The sequence below is a fragment of the Gopherus flavomarginatus genome, chromosome 5, assembly GCF_025201925.1.
Source record: "Gopherus flavomarginatus isolate rGopFla2 chromosome 5, rGopFla2.mat.asm, whole genome shotgun sequence".
In the NCBI taxonomy this organism is placed as follows: Eukaryota; Metazoa; Chordata; order Testudines; family Testudinidae; genus Gopherus; species Gopherus flavomarginatus.
In genome coordinates, this window is record NC_066621.1 from 77,027,018 (window position 1) to 77,043,036 (window position 16,019).

The following is a 16,019-nucleotide window of genomic DNA, read 5'->3' on the forward strand; positions in this document are numbered from 1 at the left end:
CTTGGAACAGAGGCTGATGATGCCATGACTTTTCCAAATGGAAATCCAGCCATGTTTCCTCCTTGAGGAAAGAAACAAATTATGCAGAAGCAGAAAACAGCCCTAGGAAGGATGAAAGGCAGGGTTGTTCCAAGAGAAGCAAGATAATTAGAGGCTTTTTATAGATTCTATGTAAATTTACTTGAAGTCCAATATGCTCCTTGTGTTGCTAAATGAGAGCTAATGAAATGGCTGCTAATTAACACAATAGCAACAATTAACAAAAAGTGATGTTACCTGAATCAGTATGATTTGAAACCAGAGTTTTCATCATCAAAGAGAAAAAAAATTATATTAGGAATTAACAAAGAACAGAGGGAGTATCTGGTTCAGAAAGTCAATGATTCACATAATGTAGGGATGAAAAACATCTATGAATGATCTAGTGTGTTGTCTCTTCTACGGTAGGATTGTTCCCTACTGTATGTTAGTTTACCCAGACAAAAGGGGTAGTCTGAAGCCTGAAATTAGATTAGTAACCCTCACCATTTCCTAATGAAATAACCCCTTCCCAGCACAGCTAACAGCTCTATGTAGCCTCCACTCCCAGATAGGCTATCTTGTGAATTACTTAAGGTTAGGTTTCTCATTTCCCAACATAGGATTCTGTCCTAACAGTAACAAGCATTCTGGTAAATAACCATACTTATCTCAGAGTTTTGTTTATTTTTGTCCTTTTTTATTAATCAAAAATCACCATCATCACTCATGTTTTGCGGGATCAGATAAATTCCAGAACATCTTAATAGCTGGAATCATTTTTATCAAATGAAACTAAAACCAAACTGTCATATGTTCTACAAGGAATAATATGGTGCCTTCATCTGCCCATAGCTATGGCAACAAAGCAGAAGTGTACTGGTCACCATACGAGACTCTGGATACCCCAGACCAAGGATCTCAGGAATAGTCTTTGGTAATTGACTCCCCTCTTCCCCAAGTAGGGTAGTACACCACTAAGGAAGCCGGGGAAGATTTAATATTACTAAGTACAGATTAAGATTGGGGCTGCAAATATAGTACAAGCACCCAGGTCTATCCCCATCACTTTCTACCCCCATCACTTAGTGAGCCAGTACAATTGGCAGCAAGATCAAGGCTGTGTCAAAAGCCTTCTTTCCATGTACAGAAAGAGCATTTTTCATGCAATACATGTTTTATTAGTGGCAATAATAATAAAATATTGGCAGTTATAAGTGTTGCACAAAGAAGTTCTACAAGTCTACTTCTGAAACATCCATATTTAGAGGCCCAAAGAGTTAGTTGCATTTGCTGAATCTGTTTTCAAGCAGAAACTAATTAAAGCATATCCATACCGGAAATTTTGCTAGGTGTGCCCTTTTAAACTCTTAACTGTTTTTCAGACAAAAATATCGGGCTAACACCAGAAGATTGCATACAACTCTGAATATACAAAGTTGTTTGCTGTGCAAAGGACCTGCTCAGCTCAAATCTTTGTTGTGAACGCCATCATAAGCAATAGATAAAATTTACACAAGATGCTGAAGCAGCAATTACATGTACCTGCATGCTATAGAACTCTACAGAGAGGCAGGGCATTCCTTACTTACTTAAAATGCACCTCAATTTAATTTTCAAATGTAAAATACTCAAAAGCTTTTCCCCAAAATAATGCAATTTCAATGGCTTCAAAATTCATTTGCAAAACATTGTTAAACATATTTCAGCAAGAACTAGGATTTCAACTATATTAATAAGATCATAAGAAATTTTACTTCTAAACAACAGTAGGAGAATTCACTGGCTGAAGGATAATAAAACATATTGGACAAGAGAGAAAAACATAACTGCAAATTCACAGAACATTAAGAAACTAAAATTTTCTAGCACTTAATATGTATTTTTCCATGTTTTTCCCATATACAGCTTTTTCTAAAATATGGTATTTTCCTCCAAATGTGACATCACCTCTCTGACTGATAACACACAATGTGCCCCTTTTTCCAGACAGCTGATGACAGTAATTTACCGGAGAGAAAGCACTTTGTGAAGCATGATTTATAAGTCAGAGGGCAAAACTCCACCACCTCATAGTTAGAGAATTGAGAAAATATTTAGCAATACAAACAGAAAAAAATATGTTTATCTTTTTGTCTCCAGATTAAAAGCAGAACATCCAGATCATGGTCATCACAATCGCAATGCTGAAGGTTGTTTTACTAACCACTGTGGCTGGACTCTTGTTGCAAAAGTCCTTTTGACAGCAGTGGAAATCAAAGTTGTCAGCACCAAAATCATCAGCAATCTCATTCATGTTGCATCGGGATTGTTTCCAGCAGGCATAGGTTTTCAAAGCAGCTTTTAAAAAAAAAAAAATCAAAAAAAGAGTTAGAAGCAGGATACCATACTGTTTGCTTCTCTGTAGAAAGAAGCAGAATCACTGCCCTGGTCTGAACAAGCCCAGTTCTTGTTGTTCAAACTCCTTTCAACATGTTCAGTCAGTCTTTCGTGAACGCACACTATAAACATGCTGGTGGGAACACAATAGGTGAGGCAACAACAGGCTTGTCGTCAAATCAGTATTAACTTGAAATATGACTCATGTATTCCCTCTAACTTAATGTCTACACACAAATCTCTAGCTCAGCTGAAATAGTGCTTTAAACTCAAGCTAGTTGGCCCATCAGGGATCTGGGTTGAATCTCAAGTGCTGCTGTCTCTCAAGCTAACAATGCAGTGGGGATGCAGTTACGGCCAACAGCTTAAGTTAGCACAATTCATAAGCTACACAGAGTGATTGGGTTAGCAGCTAAGTTTTCTTCCACAGGAAAACCTGGAATGAACTATTCATTGCCGGATAATGCCAAGTTTGTGCTCAGTTCTCATCACAGAGTCTACAATTTAATGAAAACACTACATAGAATAGTGTTCTTTTCTAGTTGTGCCAGTGAAGTTTCCTTCATGCTCATGGATTCAGGAGCTTGCAGCTTCAATACATTTTGGCAGTGACAGAACTGGGGGCATTTAAAGATCCCCCATTAACACAAGACACCATAGCCAGTCCCTATTTTGGAGAGGAAGAATAAAATCGGGGTGGGGAAGAGGGAGTGTGTGTGGTGGAATATAAAGATAGTAGAAACATATTTCAGTCTGGCAGTCATTTGTTTTATAAAAGGACTTAGGCGCTGTCTACATGAGAAAGTTGCACTAATTTAAAAAGGTGAGATGTTCAACTGATGCAAAAGGATATATGGAAACTCTTGTATAGTATTGTTTTAAGAATAGCTTATTTCAATTTTAGTTTTCTTAAATGAATACAAGAGTTTCCACACAGCCTTTTGCATCAGTTTAACTGAATCAATTTAAAATCTCACTTTCAGTTAAAATAATGCAACTCTCTCATGTAGACAAGCCCTCAGTTAAAGGCTCCATTTATAGCTCACCATATGATCTCCCAGCCATTCTTGTAGGAATCCCAACCTAAAAAATGCAGGAGGCAAAGTCACCATTTGGTTTGGTCTGGGCAGTGTGGGATCTCTGACTAGGCAGGTTGTTTACCCCAGCAATTCTATCCCTTTAAAAAGTTAGGCATGGAGTAAATCCAGATCCAAAAGAAACTTCTAGTCACTGGCTTCCTTTAGTTTATGCTTAAAGAAAAAAACAAAACTCTAGGCTAGCTTGCTTCAATCAAGCCCGCAGTGATAGCTCACTTACTGAGTATATAGTCCTATACAGTCTGGCCAACCGCTTTAGTTCTGAGCTTCTTTCTCAGGAAGAACATTCTCTCCCTCAACAATCCTCTCTCTTCTGAAGGAATACCATTTATAAGAGCTCAAATCCATGCCAGCTGAACCACTTACTGCTTCTCAGTGCCTCTTAGCATTTCCCTTACTACTAGGAAGTATAAGCCATATAATGGAAAATATATTATTATGACCAGAAAACAGACTTTCCTCCTATGAGGTTTCCTACAGTTCTTCATTCCTTGCTATTCCTTAGCTGTTTCTCAGAAAAGGTGAAGAATAAGTGCAATGTTGATGTCATCCACACTTGGCATTCAACACGTGGAAAAACCTTGTTCCTCCAGGCAGATTCATGTTTTCAGGTCAATAACTCCTATGCTAGACTATATATATTTGGCTTTTTACTATTCTGCAATAAAAAAGCATTCACCCAATGTTCTGGGTGCTCATGACAATCTTTGAAAGAGATAAGTGGACATGACATTCTGGTGTCAGAATGGTTCATTTTTTGAAACATGCTTTGATTGTTCTGAATTTTTCAACCATAAGTTTATTTTAAGTGAACTATATTTATGCTGAGAACAAATTACATGAACTGCACTTTATCCACTACAGTCTTGTGCTGCCTTACTGTTAATTCATACACTTGGACTACTTCAATTTGACTTTTTAATTTACCTGGATATATGAAAAATGTTGTACATCAGATACACGCACCACCATTTATCTTCATCAGGTGCTCAAAAAACCGAAGCAACGAGTCCTGTGGCACCTTAAAGACTAACAGATGTATTGGAGCATAAGTTTTCGTGGGTGAAAGCTTATGCTCCAATACATCTGTTAGTCTTTAAGGTGCCACAGGACTGATTGCTGCTTTTTACAGATCCAGACTAACACGGCTACCCCTCTGATACAAAAAACCAAAGTGTACTGATGATTATCAGCATATAATTCAAACGGTCTTTTATCGTGAACTAAATTAACAAATCAGAGTTGGACATTTCCAGACTCGAAATGCACAGACTTTGAATGAGTTAATTTTTCTGTTTTTATTTTATTCTGTGGGATAGTATACATACCAAACCTGATCTGTAAGCAACTATCATCTCCATGGGTGCAAGTAGCATTGGTTAAACACAAGGAAGGACTATCTGCACAGATGTAACACCTCAGGGCATATCCTAAACAAGAAAATAATATTTTATCGTTACATAGGAATCAGCTGCTTTCCTAATACAAATTCAAAATGCTCATAATGAAGGACTTTTCAATATCTGTTAGACCAAACCATTTTAAATCCTCAAATTAAAAATAAAAAAAGAATATTTTTCTTTAAATACTGCAAGAGCCCCTTAGGCCGCAAATTATTTATGAGTCTCTCAATTTATCCATTCAAGTTCAGGGAAGCAGCAGCTGCATTTAAATAACGCAAATTGGGATTGCATCCAACTGCTGCAATGCATAGACTGAGCCTTAAGTTTTACCAGCCCAGGGACATTAACCTGAGTTCCCTACATCTTTGTTTTACCGGTGACATTGATGCAGAACTGCTTATCCTTTTAATCAGACTCTCTGTCCTTCCCTCTCATTGCTTCTTCCCCCACCCCTCAACCCTTCTTCCTTTCCATCATCTCATCTCTTCTGTTCCATGAACTGACTCTTTTCCTACTTTTCCCCCCTGTCCTGAACTATGCATGTTCTCATAAATCTTCAACACCATGCTGGTGACGTCTTTTCCTAATCCTGACTGCTATCACACTCCTTTCCTATCATTAACCTCCTTGTATCTCATGCTTTAATTTCTTATTTCTTTTTCCCTACTCATCTCTGTTCTCATAAATCTTCAGCATTCTAGAATATCTGTCCTAATCCTGACTGCTAGCATACAATTCCCTCATCTTCCCATATCATTAACTTCCTTTTCTCTTATGCTCTTTTTTCCTTTACCCTTCTTGCTCCCAACTAATCTATGTTCCCACTGAAATATATGCTACTGATTTTTTTCAAAGAAGCAAATACGTGTCTGTCCATCACTGCCTCCTGTGAAATGCAACATCGGACTTGCTCAAATGTGTGTGATCCCATCTTTAGGCTGTACCCTAAAAAAGCTATAACCTCTCATACTGTGACAAAAATGAATGTTTCTAGTTACCATTTTAAAACTAGAAAAGAAGAGATGACAATGACAATTCCTTTTTTGAAAATCTTGGCTCAAGTGCATTTGTTTTTGTATAACAACTGTGCTTCAGGTGAAACCTTCTATGAAACAGACCAATTTTCCCCAATCCTTGCATGAATCCTTAAGCATAGCTGCAGAGAGAAGGAACTGTGAGACAGCAGTAGCCAGGGCCAGCTCCAGGCACAAGCTTAGCAAGCAGGTGCTTTGGGCGGCCCCTCCGGAGAGGGGCGGCAGGTCCAGCTATTCAGCAGCAATTTGGCAGAGGGTCCCTCACTCCCAGTCGGAGTGAAGGACCTCCCGCTGAAATGCCGCAGATCGCGATCGTGGCTTTCTTTTTTTTTTGGCTGCTTGAGGCGGCATAACCCCTGGATCCGACCCTGGCAGTAGCCAATATTTGTTACACATGTAATTGAAGGAGGCTAGTCTATCATCTTGCATTATATCTTTAACATTTGTTAATCCTTTTGCTATCGAAATTGTTTTAAGCATGGAGTAGGCCTTAATCCTGAGGCACGGGTTATCCATAGTGGTACAAGAAGGATCTTGTGTGACAAGCAAGACTGTTCTTTTATTCCGTATAAGTTGCATGATGAGCCTATTTATTTGAGCAAAGAGCAAGGGGGAGATCTTGAAAGGCAACAGACTAATAATAAAAGTCATTATTGGGCAGATATTCATTTTGGCTATTTCTATTCTCCCTGATAAGGAGAGCAGAGGAGGGAGGAGACACCACTTTTCCATATCCTTGGAAATTTCTTTTAATATATAGTTTATAAAAACAATTTTGGGAAGATTAGGACAAATTTAACACCTGAATAAGTTATTTCCTTGCACATTTGAAATGCAAAATGATGAAACTGAGAAGAATCTGGTCTTTTGGATTTATCCATTGTTCGTGATTTATTCCAAAAGACAGAGATCTTTCCAAAAATATCAACTACGTTCAATAATGATGAGATTGATGAGGATGGATTCTTCAATAGCACAAAAATGCCATCAGCATATACACTGATTTAGTATTCTTTCCTGTTTATAGTAATACCATCAAGGACTGAGTGCTGACGTATGTACATTGCCAGTGGTTCGAGAGAGAGATTAAAAAGGAGGGGCAAAAAGTTCTGTCATATCCTTTTTTATAGTTGAAATGTGAGAGAAATAATTTCATTAGTTGACAGTGAAGCAAGGGGAGAGTTGTATAATACACTGACCCAATTCAGGAATTTTGGTCAAAATCCAAATCTTTTAGGACAGACATATATAAGGCCATTCAACCCTATCAATGACTTATTCTGCATCTAGAGATAAGGCTATATGTAGGGAAAATCTGACATCTGAGCTTGCTGGATCTAGTGAGCTATTTTTCTTGTATTATCAGCAGTCACTCTTCCTTTAATGAAACCAACCTGATCTGTGTGTATAATTGATGAGATGATGGTGTTCAGTTGTGTAGCTAAAATTCTTACAGTTATTTTGCTATCTGTATTCAACAGAGATATGGGGTGGAAGTTACCACAGTTGCAATCATCTTTGTTCTTTTTAATATTAAAGCAGTTCTCAAGTCATGAGACATGATTCCTTTTTGGAATGTTTCAGTGAAATCCTTTGAAAAAATAGAAGATACCTAATTATAAAATGTTTTGTAAAAATCTGACAGAAAGCCATCCACCCCAGGGACCTTGCCAGAATTTATATTTTTATAACCTGTTTGATTTCTTGATAGCTTTGTCCATATGTAACGTTGCACTCCATAATGTTTTATGGAAATATGCTTATGAGTGTGAATACAATGTAACTAGAATATGCTTTTTGCCAAAGGTCTCTTGTAAGGTATCATTATAAATTTTATAATCTACTGAGTGTGTTCATCCTATTTGTATGAATGTATCATTCTTGTATCTGAAACTAGGAATATGAAGTACTAGGGGAAAGAACTGGGCCCAGACTAGGAAGGAGTCTAGTTTGTGAAAGAAATTTATTGGAACATCTCTGAGGGTGAGATATTACCTGTATCAATTTCTTAATGTATTAGGCTTAGACTTGCATGTTTTTGCTTTATTTTGCATGGTGACTTACTTCGTTCTGTCTGTTATTACTTGAAACGACTTAAATTCAACTTTTTATACTTAATACAATCACTTTTGTTTATTAATTAACCCAGAGTAAGTAATTAATACCTGGGGGAGCAAGCAACTGCGCATATCTCTCTATCAGTGTTATAGAGGGTGGACAATTTATGAGTTTACCCTGTGTAAGCTTTATACAGAGTAAACAGATTTATTTGGGGTTTGGATCCCATTGGAAACTGTGTGTCTGGGTGCTGGAGATAAACAAAAACTGCTCAGCAGGTCAACTAAGTCTGCAGCTTTTGGGCTCAGAGGTAAATTCAGCACGTCAGGTGACAGTCCCAAGGGGGTCTGTGACCAAACCCATCACACCATAAACACTTAACTTAGGGTATTAAAAGGTAGACCTTCAGTAAAATGATAAAATTTATTAGAGTCAAATTAATTGTCTGATTTATATAAAGTTTGATAGAATTGCTTAAATTGATTATTTATATAGAATCATAGAAGTGTAGGACTGGAAGAGACCACAACGGGTCATCTAGTCCAGTCCCCAGCACTCAAGGCAGCACTATGCATTAACTAGACCATCCCTGACAGGTGTTTGTTTAACCTGTTCTTTAAAACCTCCAGTAATGGAGATTCCACAACCTTTCTAGGCAATTTGTTGCAGTGCTTAACTACCCTGACAGGAAGTTTTTCCTAATGTCCAACCTAAACCTCCCTTGCTGCAATTTAAGCCCCTTGCTTCTTGTCCTAGCCTCAGAGGTTAACATGAACAATTTTTCACCCTCCTTGTAGCAACCTTTTATATACTCAAAAACTGTTATGGCCCCCCTCAGTCTTCTTTTCATCAAATTAAACAAAACCATTTTTTAAGTTTTTCCTCATATTTTCTAGACCTTTAATCATTTTTGTTGCTTTCCTCTGGACTTTCTCCAATTTGTCCATATTTTTTCTGAAATGTGGTGCCCAGAACTGGACACAATACTCCAGCTGAGACTTATCAGTGCAGAGTAGAGTGGAAGAATTACTTCTCATGTCTTCCTTGCAACACTCCTTCTGACACATCCCAGAATGATGTTTGCTTTTTTTGCACTAGTGTTACACTGTTGACTCATATTTAGCTTGTGATCCAATATAACACCCAGGTCCCTTTCCACAGTATTCCTTCTTAGGCAGTCATTTCCCATTTTGTACTCCTAAGTGGGGTACTTGGCTTTTGTCTTCATTTAATTTCATCCTAGTTACCTCAGATCATTTCTTCTGTTTGTCCAGATCCTTTTGAATTTTAGCCTTATCTTCCAAGCCTTTGAAACCCAACTTTGAATTGTCTTCAAACTTTATAAGTGTACTCTCTATGCCATTATCTAAATCATTTATGAAGATATTGAACAGAACCAGAACCAGGACTAATACGCCATTCCAGCTTGACTGTGAACCACTGATAACTACTCTCTAGGAACGCTTTTCCAACCAGTTGTGCACTTAGCTTATAGTAGCTCCACCTAGGCTATATTTCCCTAGTTTGCTTATGAGAAAGTCATGCGAGACAATAAAAATAAATTCCATGGCTTCTGTTGCGGGTACAGTTTGTCAGTTTGACTGTGTGCTTGATTGTTTGAAAAGTGTGAATTGAGAGTGCTTTGTTCCAGGTTGGCCTTGAGTGGGCCTGACTGTTACAAAAGGCAGTCAGCAGCAAATCAGCTGAGTGGCAATCAGCGGAGGCTAGCAAAGGGAGTTTGCTTGGGAGTTCGCCTGGGGAGAGCCCATTGAGGCTTTCATCTTGTGGGCTTCTGTGAGTTGCTGCAACAGCTAAGAAAGCCCTTAGAAGGAAGAAATTATGGAAGGTGAGAGTTCAGCTGTTGTAACCTGTGCAAGTTGTGCCATGTTTGTCTTTCTTCCACAGGACAGAAGCGACTTTGTCTGTACAAAGTGCATGCTGGTCTCCATATTGGAAGAGAAGGTTCAAGTTCTGGAGAAACAAGTATCAACCCTGCGTTGCATAAGGGAAAATGAAGATTTCCTGGACAGACATCAGGATATGCTTCTACAGGCACAACGTTCTGAAGAATCGGAGCAGGCTGCACAGAGGGGACAGAGGGACAATGAAGAAATTTGGCAGCATGTGACCTCCAGAAGAAGAAAGAGGAGCGACTATGTACCAGCAATGGAGATACAGGTGAGCAACCATTTTCATGTTCTCTCCACAGGTACTAATGCAGAGAGTGGACCAAATGATACATCTGAGCAGAAGGAGACTCCACCAATTGGAAGGCACGAAATGCACTGTCCTAGGGATGGGGGTTCCACGACCACCGCTCCCAAGAGAAGGAGGCAGGTGGTGGTGGTCGGGGACTCCCTCCTCAGGGGGACTGAATCATCTATCTTCCACCCCGACCGAGAAAAAACGAGAGGTCTGCAGCTTGCCAGGAGCTAGGATTCATGATGTGATGGAGAGACTGCCGAGACTCATCAAGCCCTCAGATCGTTACCCGTTCCTGCTTCTCCATGTGGGCACCGATGATACTGCCAAGAATGACCTTGAGTGGATCACTGCAGACTACGTGGCTCTGGGAAGAAGGACAAAGGAGTTTGAGGTGCAAGCAGTTTTCTCGTCCATCCTCCCTGTGCAGGGAAAAGGCCTGGGTAGAGACCGTCGAATTGTGGAAGTCAATGAATGGCTATGCAGGTGCTGTCAGAGAGAAGGTTTTGGATTCTTCGACCATGGGATGGTGTTCCAAGAAGGAGGAGTGCTAGGCAGAGATGGGCTCCACCTAATGAAGAGAGGGAAGAGCATCTTCGCAAGCAGGCTGGCTAACCTAGTGAGGAGGGTCTAAACTAGGTTCACCGGGGGAAGGAGACCAAAGCCCTGAAGTAAGTGGGGAAATGGGATACCTGGAGAAAGCACGAGCAGGAGAGTGCAAGAGGGGAGGACTCCTGTCTCAGACTGAGAAAGAGGGAAGATCAGCGAGTTATCTTAAGTGCTTGTACACAAATGCACGAAGCCTGGGAAACAAGCAGGGAGAACTGGAAGTCCTGGCACAGTCAAGGAACTATGATGTAACTGGAATAAAAGACTTGTTGGGATAACTCACACGACTGGAGTACTGTCATGGATGGATATAAACTATTCAGGAAGGACAGGCAGGGCAGAAAAGGTGGGGGAGTTGCATGGTATGTAAGAGACGAGTATGACTGCTCAGAGCTCCGGTATGAAACTGCAGAAAAAACTGAGAGTCTCTGGATTAAGTTTAGAAATGTGAGAAACAAGGGTGATGTCGTGCTGGGAGTCTACTATAGACCACCAGACCAGGGGGATGAGGTGGACAAGGCTTTCTTCCAGCAACTAGTGGAAGTTACTAGATTGCAGGCCCTGGTTCTCATGGGAGACTTTTATCACCCTGATATCTGCTGGGAGAGCAATACAGCGGTGCCCAGACAATCCAGGAAGTTTTTGGAAAGTGTAGAGGACAATTTCCTGGTGCAAGTGTTGGAGGAACCAACTGGGGGCAGAACTCTTCTAGACCTGCTGCTCACAAACTGGGAAGAATTAGTAGGGGAATCAAAAGCGGATGGGAACCTGGGAGGCAGTGACCATGAGATGGTCGAGTTCAGGATCCTGACACAAGGAAGAAAGGAGAGCAGCAGAATACGGACCCTGGACTTCAGAAAAGCAGACTTTGACTCCCACAGGGAACTGATGGGCAGGATCCCCTGGGAGAATAACATGAGGAGGAAAGGAGTCCAGGAGAGCTGGCTGTATTTTAAAGAATCCTTATTGAGGTTGCAGGAAAAAAACATCCCGATGTGTAGAAAGAATAGTAAATACGGCAGGCGACCAGCTTGGCTTAACAGTGAAATCCTTGCTGATCTTAAATTGAAAAAGGAAGCTTACAAGAAGTGAAAGAGTGGACAAATGACCAGGGAGGAGTATAAAAATATTGGAAGCATGAAGGAGTAAAATCAGGAAAGCCAAATCACACTTGGAGTTGCAGCTAGCAAGAGATGTTAAGAGTAACAAGAAGAGTTTCTTCAGGTATGTTAGCAACAAGAAGAAAGTCAAGGAAAGTGTGGGCCCCTTACTGAGTGAGGGAAGCAACCTAGTGACAGAGGATGTGGAAAAAGCTAACGTACTCAATGCTTTTTTTTGCCTCTGTCTTCACGAACAAGGTCAGCTCCCAGACTGCTGCAATGGGCAACACAGTATGGGGAGGAGGTGACCAGCCCTCTGTGGAAAAAGAAGTGGTTCGGGACTATTTAGAAAAACTGGATGAGCACAAGTCCATGGAGTTGGATGCGCTGCATCCGAGGGTGCTAAAGGAGTTGGTGGATGCAGTGCCATTGGCCATTATCTTCGAAAACTCATGGTGATCGGGGGAGGTCTCAGATGACTGGAAAAAGGCTAATGTAGTTCCCATCTTTAAAAAAGGGAAGAAGGAGGATCCAGGGAACTACAGGCCAGTCAGCTTCACCTCAGTCTCTGGAAAAATCATGGAGCAGGTCCTCAAGGAATCAATGCTGAAGCACTTAGAGGAGAGGAAAGTGATCAGGAACAGTCAGCACGGATTCATCAAGGGCAAGTCATGCCTGACTAACCTAAGTGCCTCCTATGAGGAGATAATTGGGTTTGTGGATGAGGGGAAAGCAGTGTATATGTTATTCCTGGACTTTAGCAAAGCTTTTGATACAGTCTCCCACAGTATTCTTGCTGGCAAGTTAAAGAAGTATGGGGTGGATGAATGAACTATAAGGTGGATAGAAAGCTGGCTAGATTGTTGGGCTCAATGGGTAGTGATCAACGGCTCCATGTCTTGTTGGCAGCTGGTTTCAAGCAGAGTGCCCCAAGGGTCAGTCCTGGGGCCGGTTTTGTTCAATATCGTTGTAAGCAGAGTCAGGATGAGCGCTACCCTGACATCTGGTGGTGAATTGTAGAGAATGTGGAAAGAATTTCAGGAATTGCATTGGCATCCACCCCCAACTTAGCATAACCCCACAGCAGCTTGGTATGGTGATTTTAACAGCTCTGGGATCCCCAATTTCTTTGTTATTGGGGCAGAAAAAAAAAGTTTGTCACCCTGTTTGTGTGAATGGGGAGCTGCGGGACTGCTTTGTGACAGAAATGACTCAACCTCAGTTGGGTGGTACTTGCTAAACATGGGATATGGGTTCCAAAACCCCATGAATTGAGAGAGGTTGGGGACTGGTGTGTGTACCTGATGGCATAGGCCCCCTTTTGAGGGCCTGGAACACCAATTGCACAGCCTCCTCTCTCCAATGTTAAAGAGTAGAGCTAATTTTTTATTCTATTAGGAGTCCATCTAGAGACTGCTGAGCTGAATTCATGTTGGGCCAATGGTACACCAGCACCAGGGCTCCCCTACTAAGAGCTGAAATCACTGAAAGAGCTGAATTGAGATCATGGAGTGCTGTGTTAATTAGTGGGGGAGCCTGAAGACCTATTGTTAAGTGGCTGGCAGAGCAGAGCAGTTTGCAGCGTGTTGGAGCAGCCCATGGAACAGTGAGCGGAGTGAAGCGGTTTGCAGGGACAGCTGGAGGAGCAACACAGCTGGTGTGGTGCAGCTGGTTGTGGTGAAGGCTGCAGCAGAACTCCATGGAGAGGCGGAGCAGTTGGCCCTGGCCCATGTAAGGTGCCCCTTAACACCCGGTGTGGACTTCCCCCCCGTTTCCACCCAGTCTGGTGGGGGGAAACACTCTGCAGATAAACTCTTGAATTCTGGGATGGCACTGACCAGAGACTTTTGGGTTGTTGGACTTTGGGGTGATTGGACTTAAGACCTTAAGGGGAAAAGGACATTGCCAAACATACCTGGGGTTGGGGTTTTTTTTGTTTATGGTTTGTGTTATAATCCTGGTTGTGGTGTTTCTCCAGTGGGATGCCGCATTGTTTCCTTCCTTTATTAAAAAGATTTTGCTACACTCAGACTCCATGCTTGTGAGAGGGGAAGTATTGCCTCCTAGAGGCGCCCGGGGGGGGGGGGGTATGTAAGTGTCCCAGGTCACTGGGTGGGGGCTCGAGCTGGTTATGCATGGTGTTATTGAAACGGAACCCCTGGATACTGAACTCGGCCGTTGTTGCTGGCAATTCAGAGGGGCAGAAGGGTCACATCTTCATTAATGATCTGGAGGATGGCGTGGACTGCACTCTCAGCAAGTTTGCAGATGACACTAAACCGGGAGGAGTGATAGATACTTTGGAGGGTAGAGATACGATACAGTGGGACCTAGACAAATTAGAGGATTGGGCCAAAAGAAATCTGATGAGGTTCAACAAGGTAATGTGTAGAGTCCTGCACTTAGGATGGAAGAATCCCATTCACTGTTACAGACTAGGGACCGAATGGCTAGGAAGCAATTCTGCAGAAAAGGACCTAGTCGTTACAGTGGACGAGAAGCTGGATATAAATCAACAGTGTGCCCTTGTTGCCAAGAAGGCTAACGGCATTTTGGGCTGTATAAGTAGGAGCATTGCCGGCAGATAGAGAGATGTGATCATTCCCCTCTATTCGACATTGGTGAGGCCTCATCTGGAGTACTGTGTCCAGTTTTGGGCCCCACATTACAAGAAGGATGTGGAAAAATTGGAAAGAGTCCAGCGGAGGGCAACAAAAATGATTAGGGGGCTGGAGCACATGACTTATGAGGAGAGGCTGAGGGAACTGGGATTGTTTAGTCTGCAGAAGAGAAGAATGAGGGGAGATTTGATAGCTGCTTTCAACTCCTAAAAGGGGGTTCCAAAGAGGATGGATCTAGACTGTTCTCAGTGGTACCAGATGACAGAACAAGGAGTAATGGTCTCAAGTTGAAGTGGGGGAGGTTTAGGTTGGATATTAGGAAAAACTTTTTCACTAGGAGAGTGGTGAAGCACTGGAATGGGTTACCTAGGGAGGTGGTGGAATCTCCTTCCTTAGAGGTTTTTAAGGTCAGGCTTGACAAAGCCCTGGCTGGGATGATTTAGTTGGGAATTGGTCCTGCTTTGAGCAGGGGGTTGGACTAGATGACCTCCTGAGGTCCCTTCCAACCCTGATATTCTATGATTCTAAGGATTTCAGCTTTTCTGGCAGCATGCATTAATGTTACCTTATCACTGAACTTCAGTAGCTTGAAGAGGATGGGTTTGGTCTTGTCAGACTCTCATTGTCTAGTACCAGGCATTTCACGAGCTCTTTCAGTATCTAATGGGGGCAGCTGTGGGTCCAGTTTAAGAAAGTCAGGGAGCAGTTTCTGAAGAAAGCTCCACTAGACCCCCCTCAGCAATGCCCAAGAGGCAATGGTTGTGTCTGCAAGACCCTTAGGCCTTGTCTACATTACCCGCTGGATCAATGGGCAGCAATCGATCCAGTGGGTCAATTTATCGCGTCACTGAGCATTCTCCCGTCAACTCTGGTACTCCATCAGGGCAAGAGACACAGGCAGAGCTGACGGGAGAGCATCAGCCGTTGACTTACCACAGTGAAGACAGTGCGATAAGTAAATCTAAGCTATTCACGTAGCTGAAGTTGCATAACTTAGATCGATCCCTCCCCGCTCAATGTAAACCAGGCCTGAGTCATCTTATTTTTCTTTCAGTTTCTCTAGTCTAAGCATTAAGGAGGCAGTTTCTTCTCTATTTCCCTGGTTTCAATGGCAGTCTTTTGTAGCTCATTTTCCATGTCAGTTATATGGGATTTTACATCACATTTTTCTTTAGAGAGGCCACGAATATCTTTTGAGATTGAATCCAGTCAGTCTGTGAGGAATTCTTTCAGTGCTGCAATATTCTAGGCTAGGTCCTGCTGTGGCTGTGTAGTATCTCCTTTTAGCTGCTTTAGTGATTCAGGCCTAGGTCTTTTCTTGTCTCTCATTTCTCCATTGGCATCCATATTCAACAGTCTGAAACTTATCCATGGGATTAATTTAAACTTTAGGACAGAAATTTATAGTCAATTTGCCAGGAAAGTAATGATTAGAGATTAATTGATATGTTTTGAGTGAGGAGGTCTGAAATTAGGCAGCCATCCTCCTCACAGGTAC

General features: G+C 41.8%; 1 protein-coding gene across 2 annotated transcripts in view; it reads right to left on the bottom strand.

The window, feature by feature from the left end:
• Positions 1-715: 715 nt before the first annotated feature.
• Positions 716-16,019, bottom strand: part of LOC127052172 (CD59 glycoprotein-like) — a 29,853-nt gene continuing 14,549 nt past the window's right edge. For both annotated transcript variants that reach the window (XM_050955555.1, XM_050955556.1), the window contains exons 3-4: positions 4,823-4,924; positions 716-2,358 (exon numbers count right to left, since the gene is read on the bottom strand). In XM_050955555.1, coding sequence (XP_050811512.1) covers positions 2,162-2,358; positions 4,823-4,924 — 299 coding nt within the window. In that variant the 3' untranslated portion in view covers positions 716-2,161. The remainder of the gene's footprint in view (positions 2,359-4,822; positions 4,925-16,019) is intronic.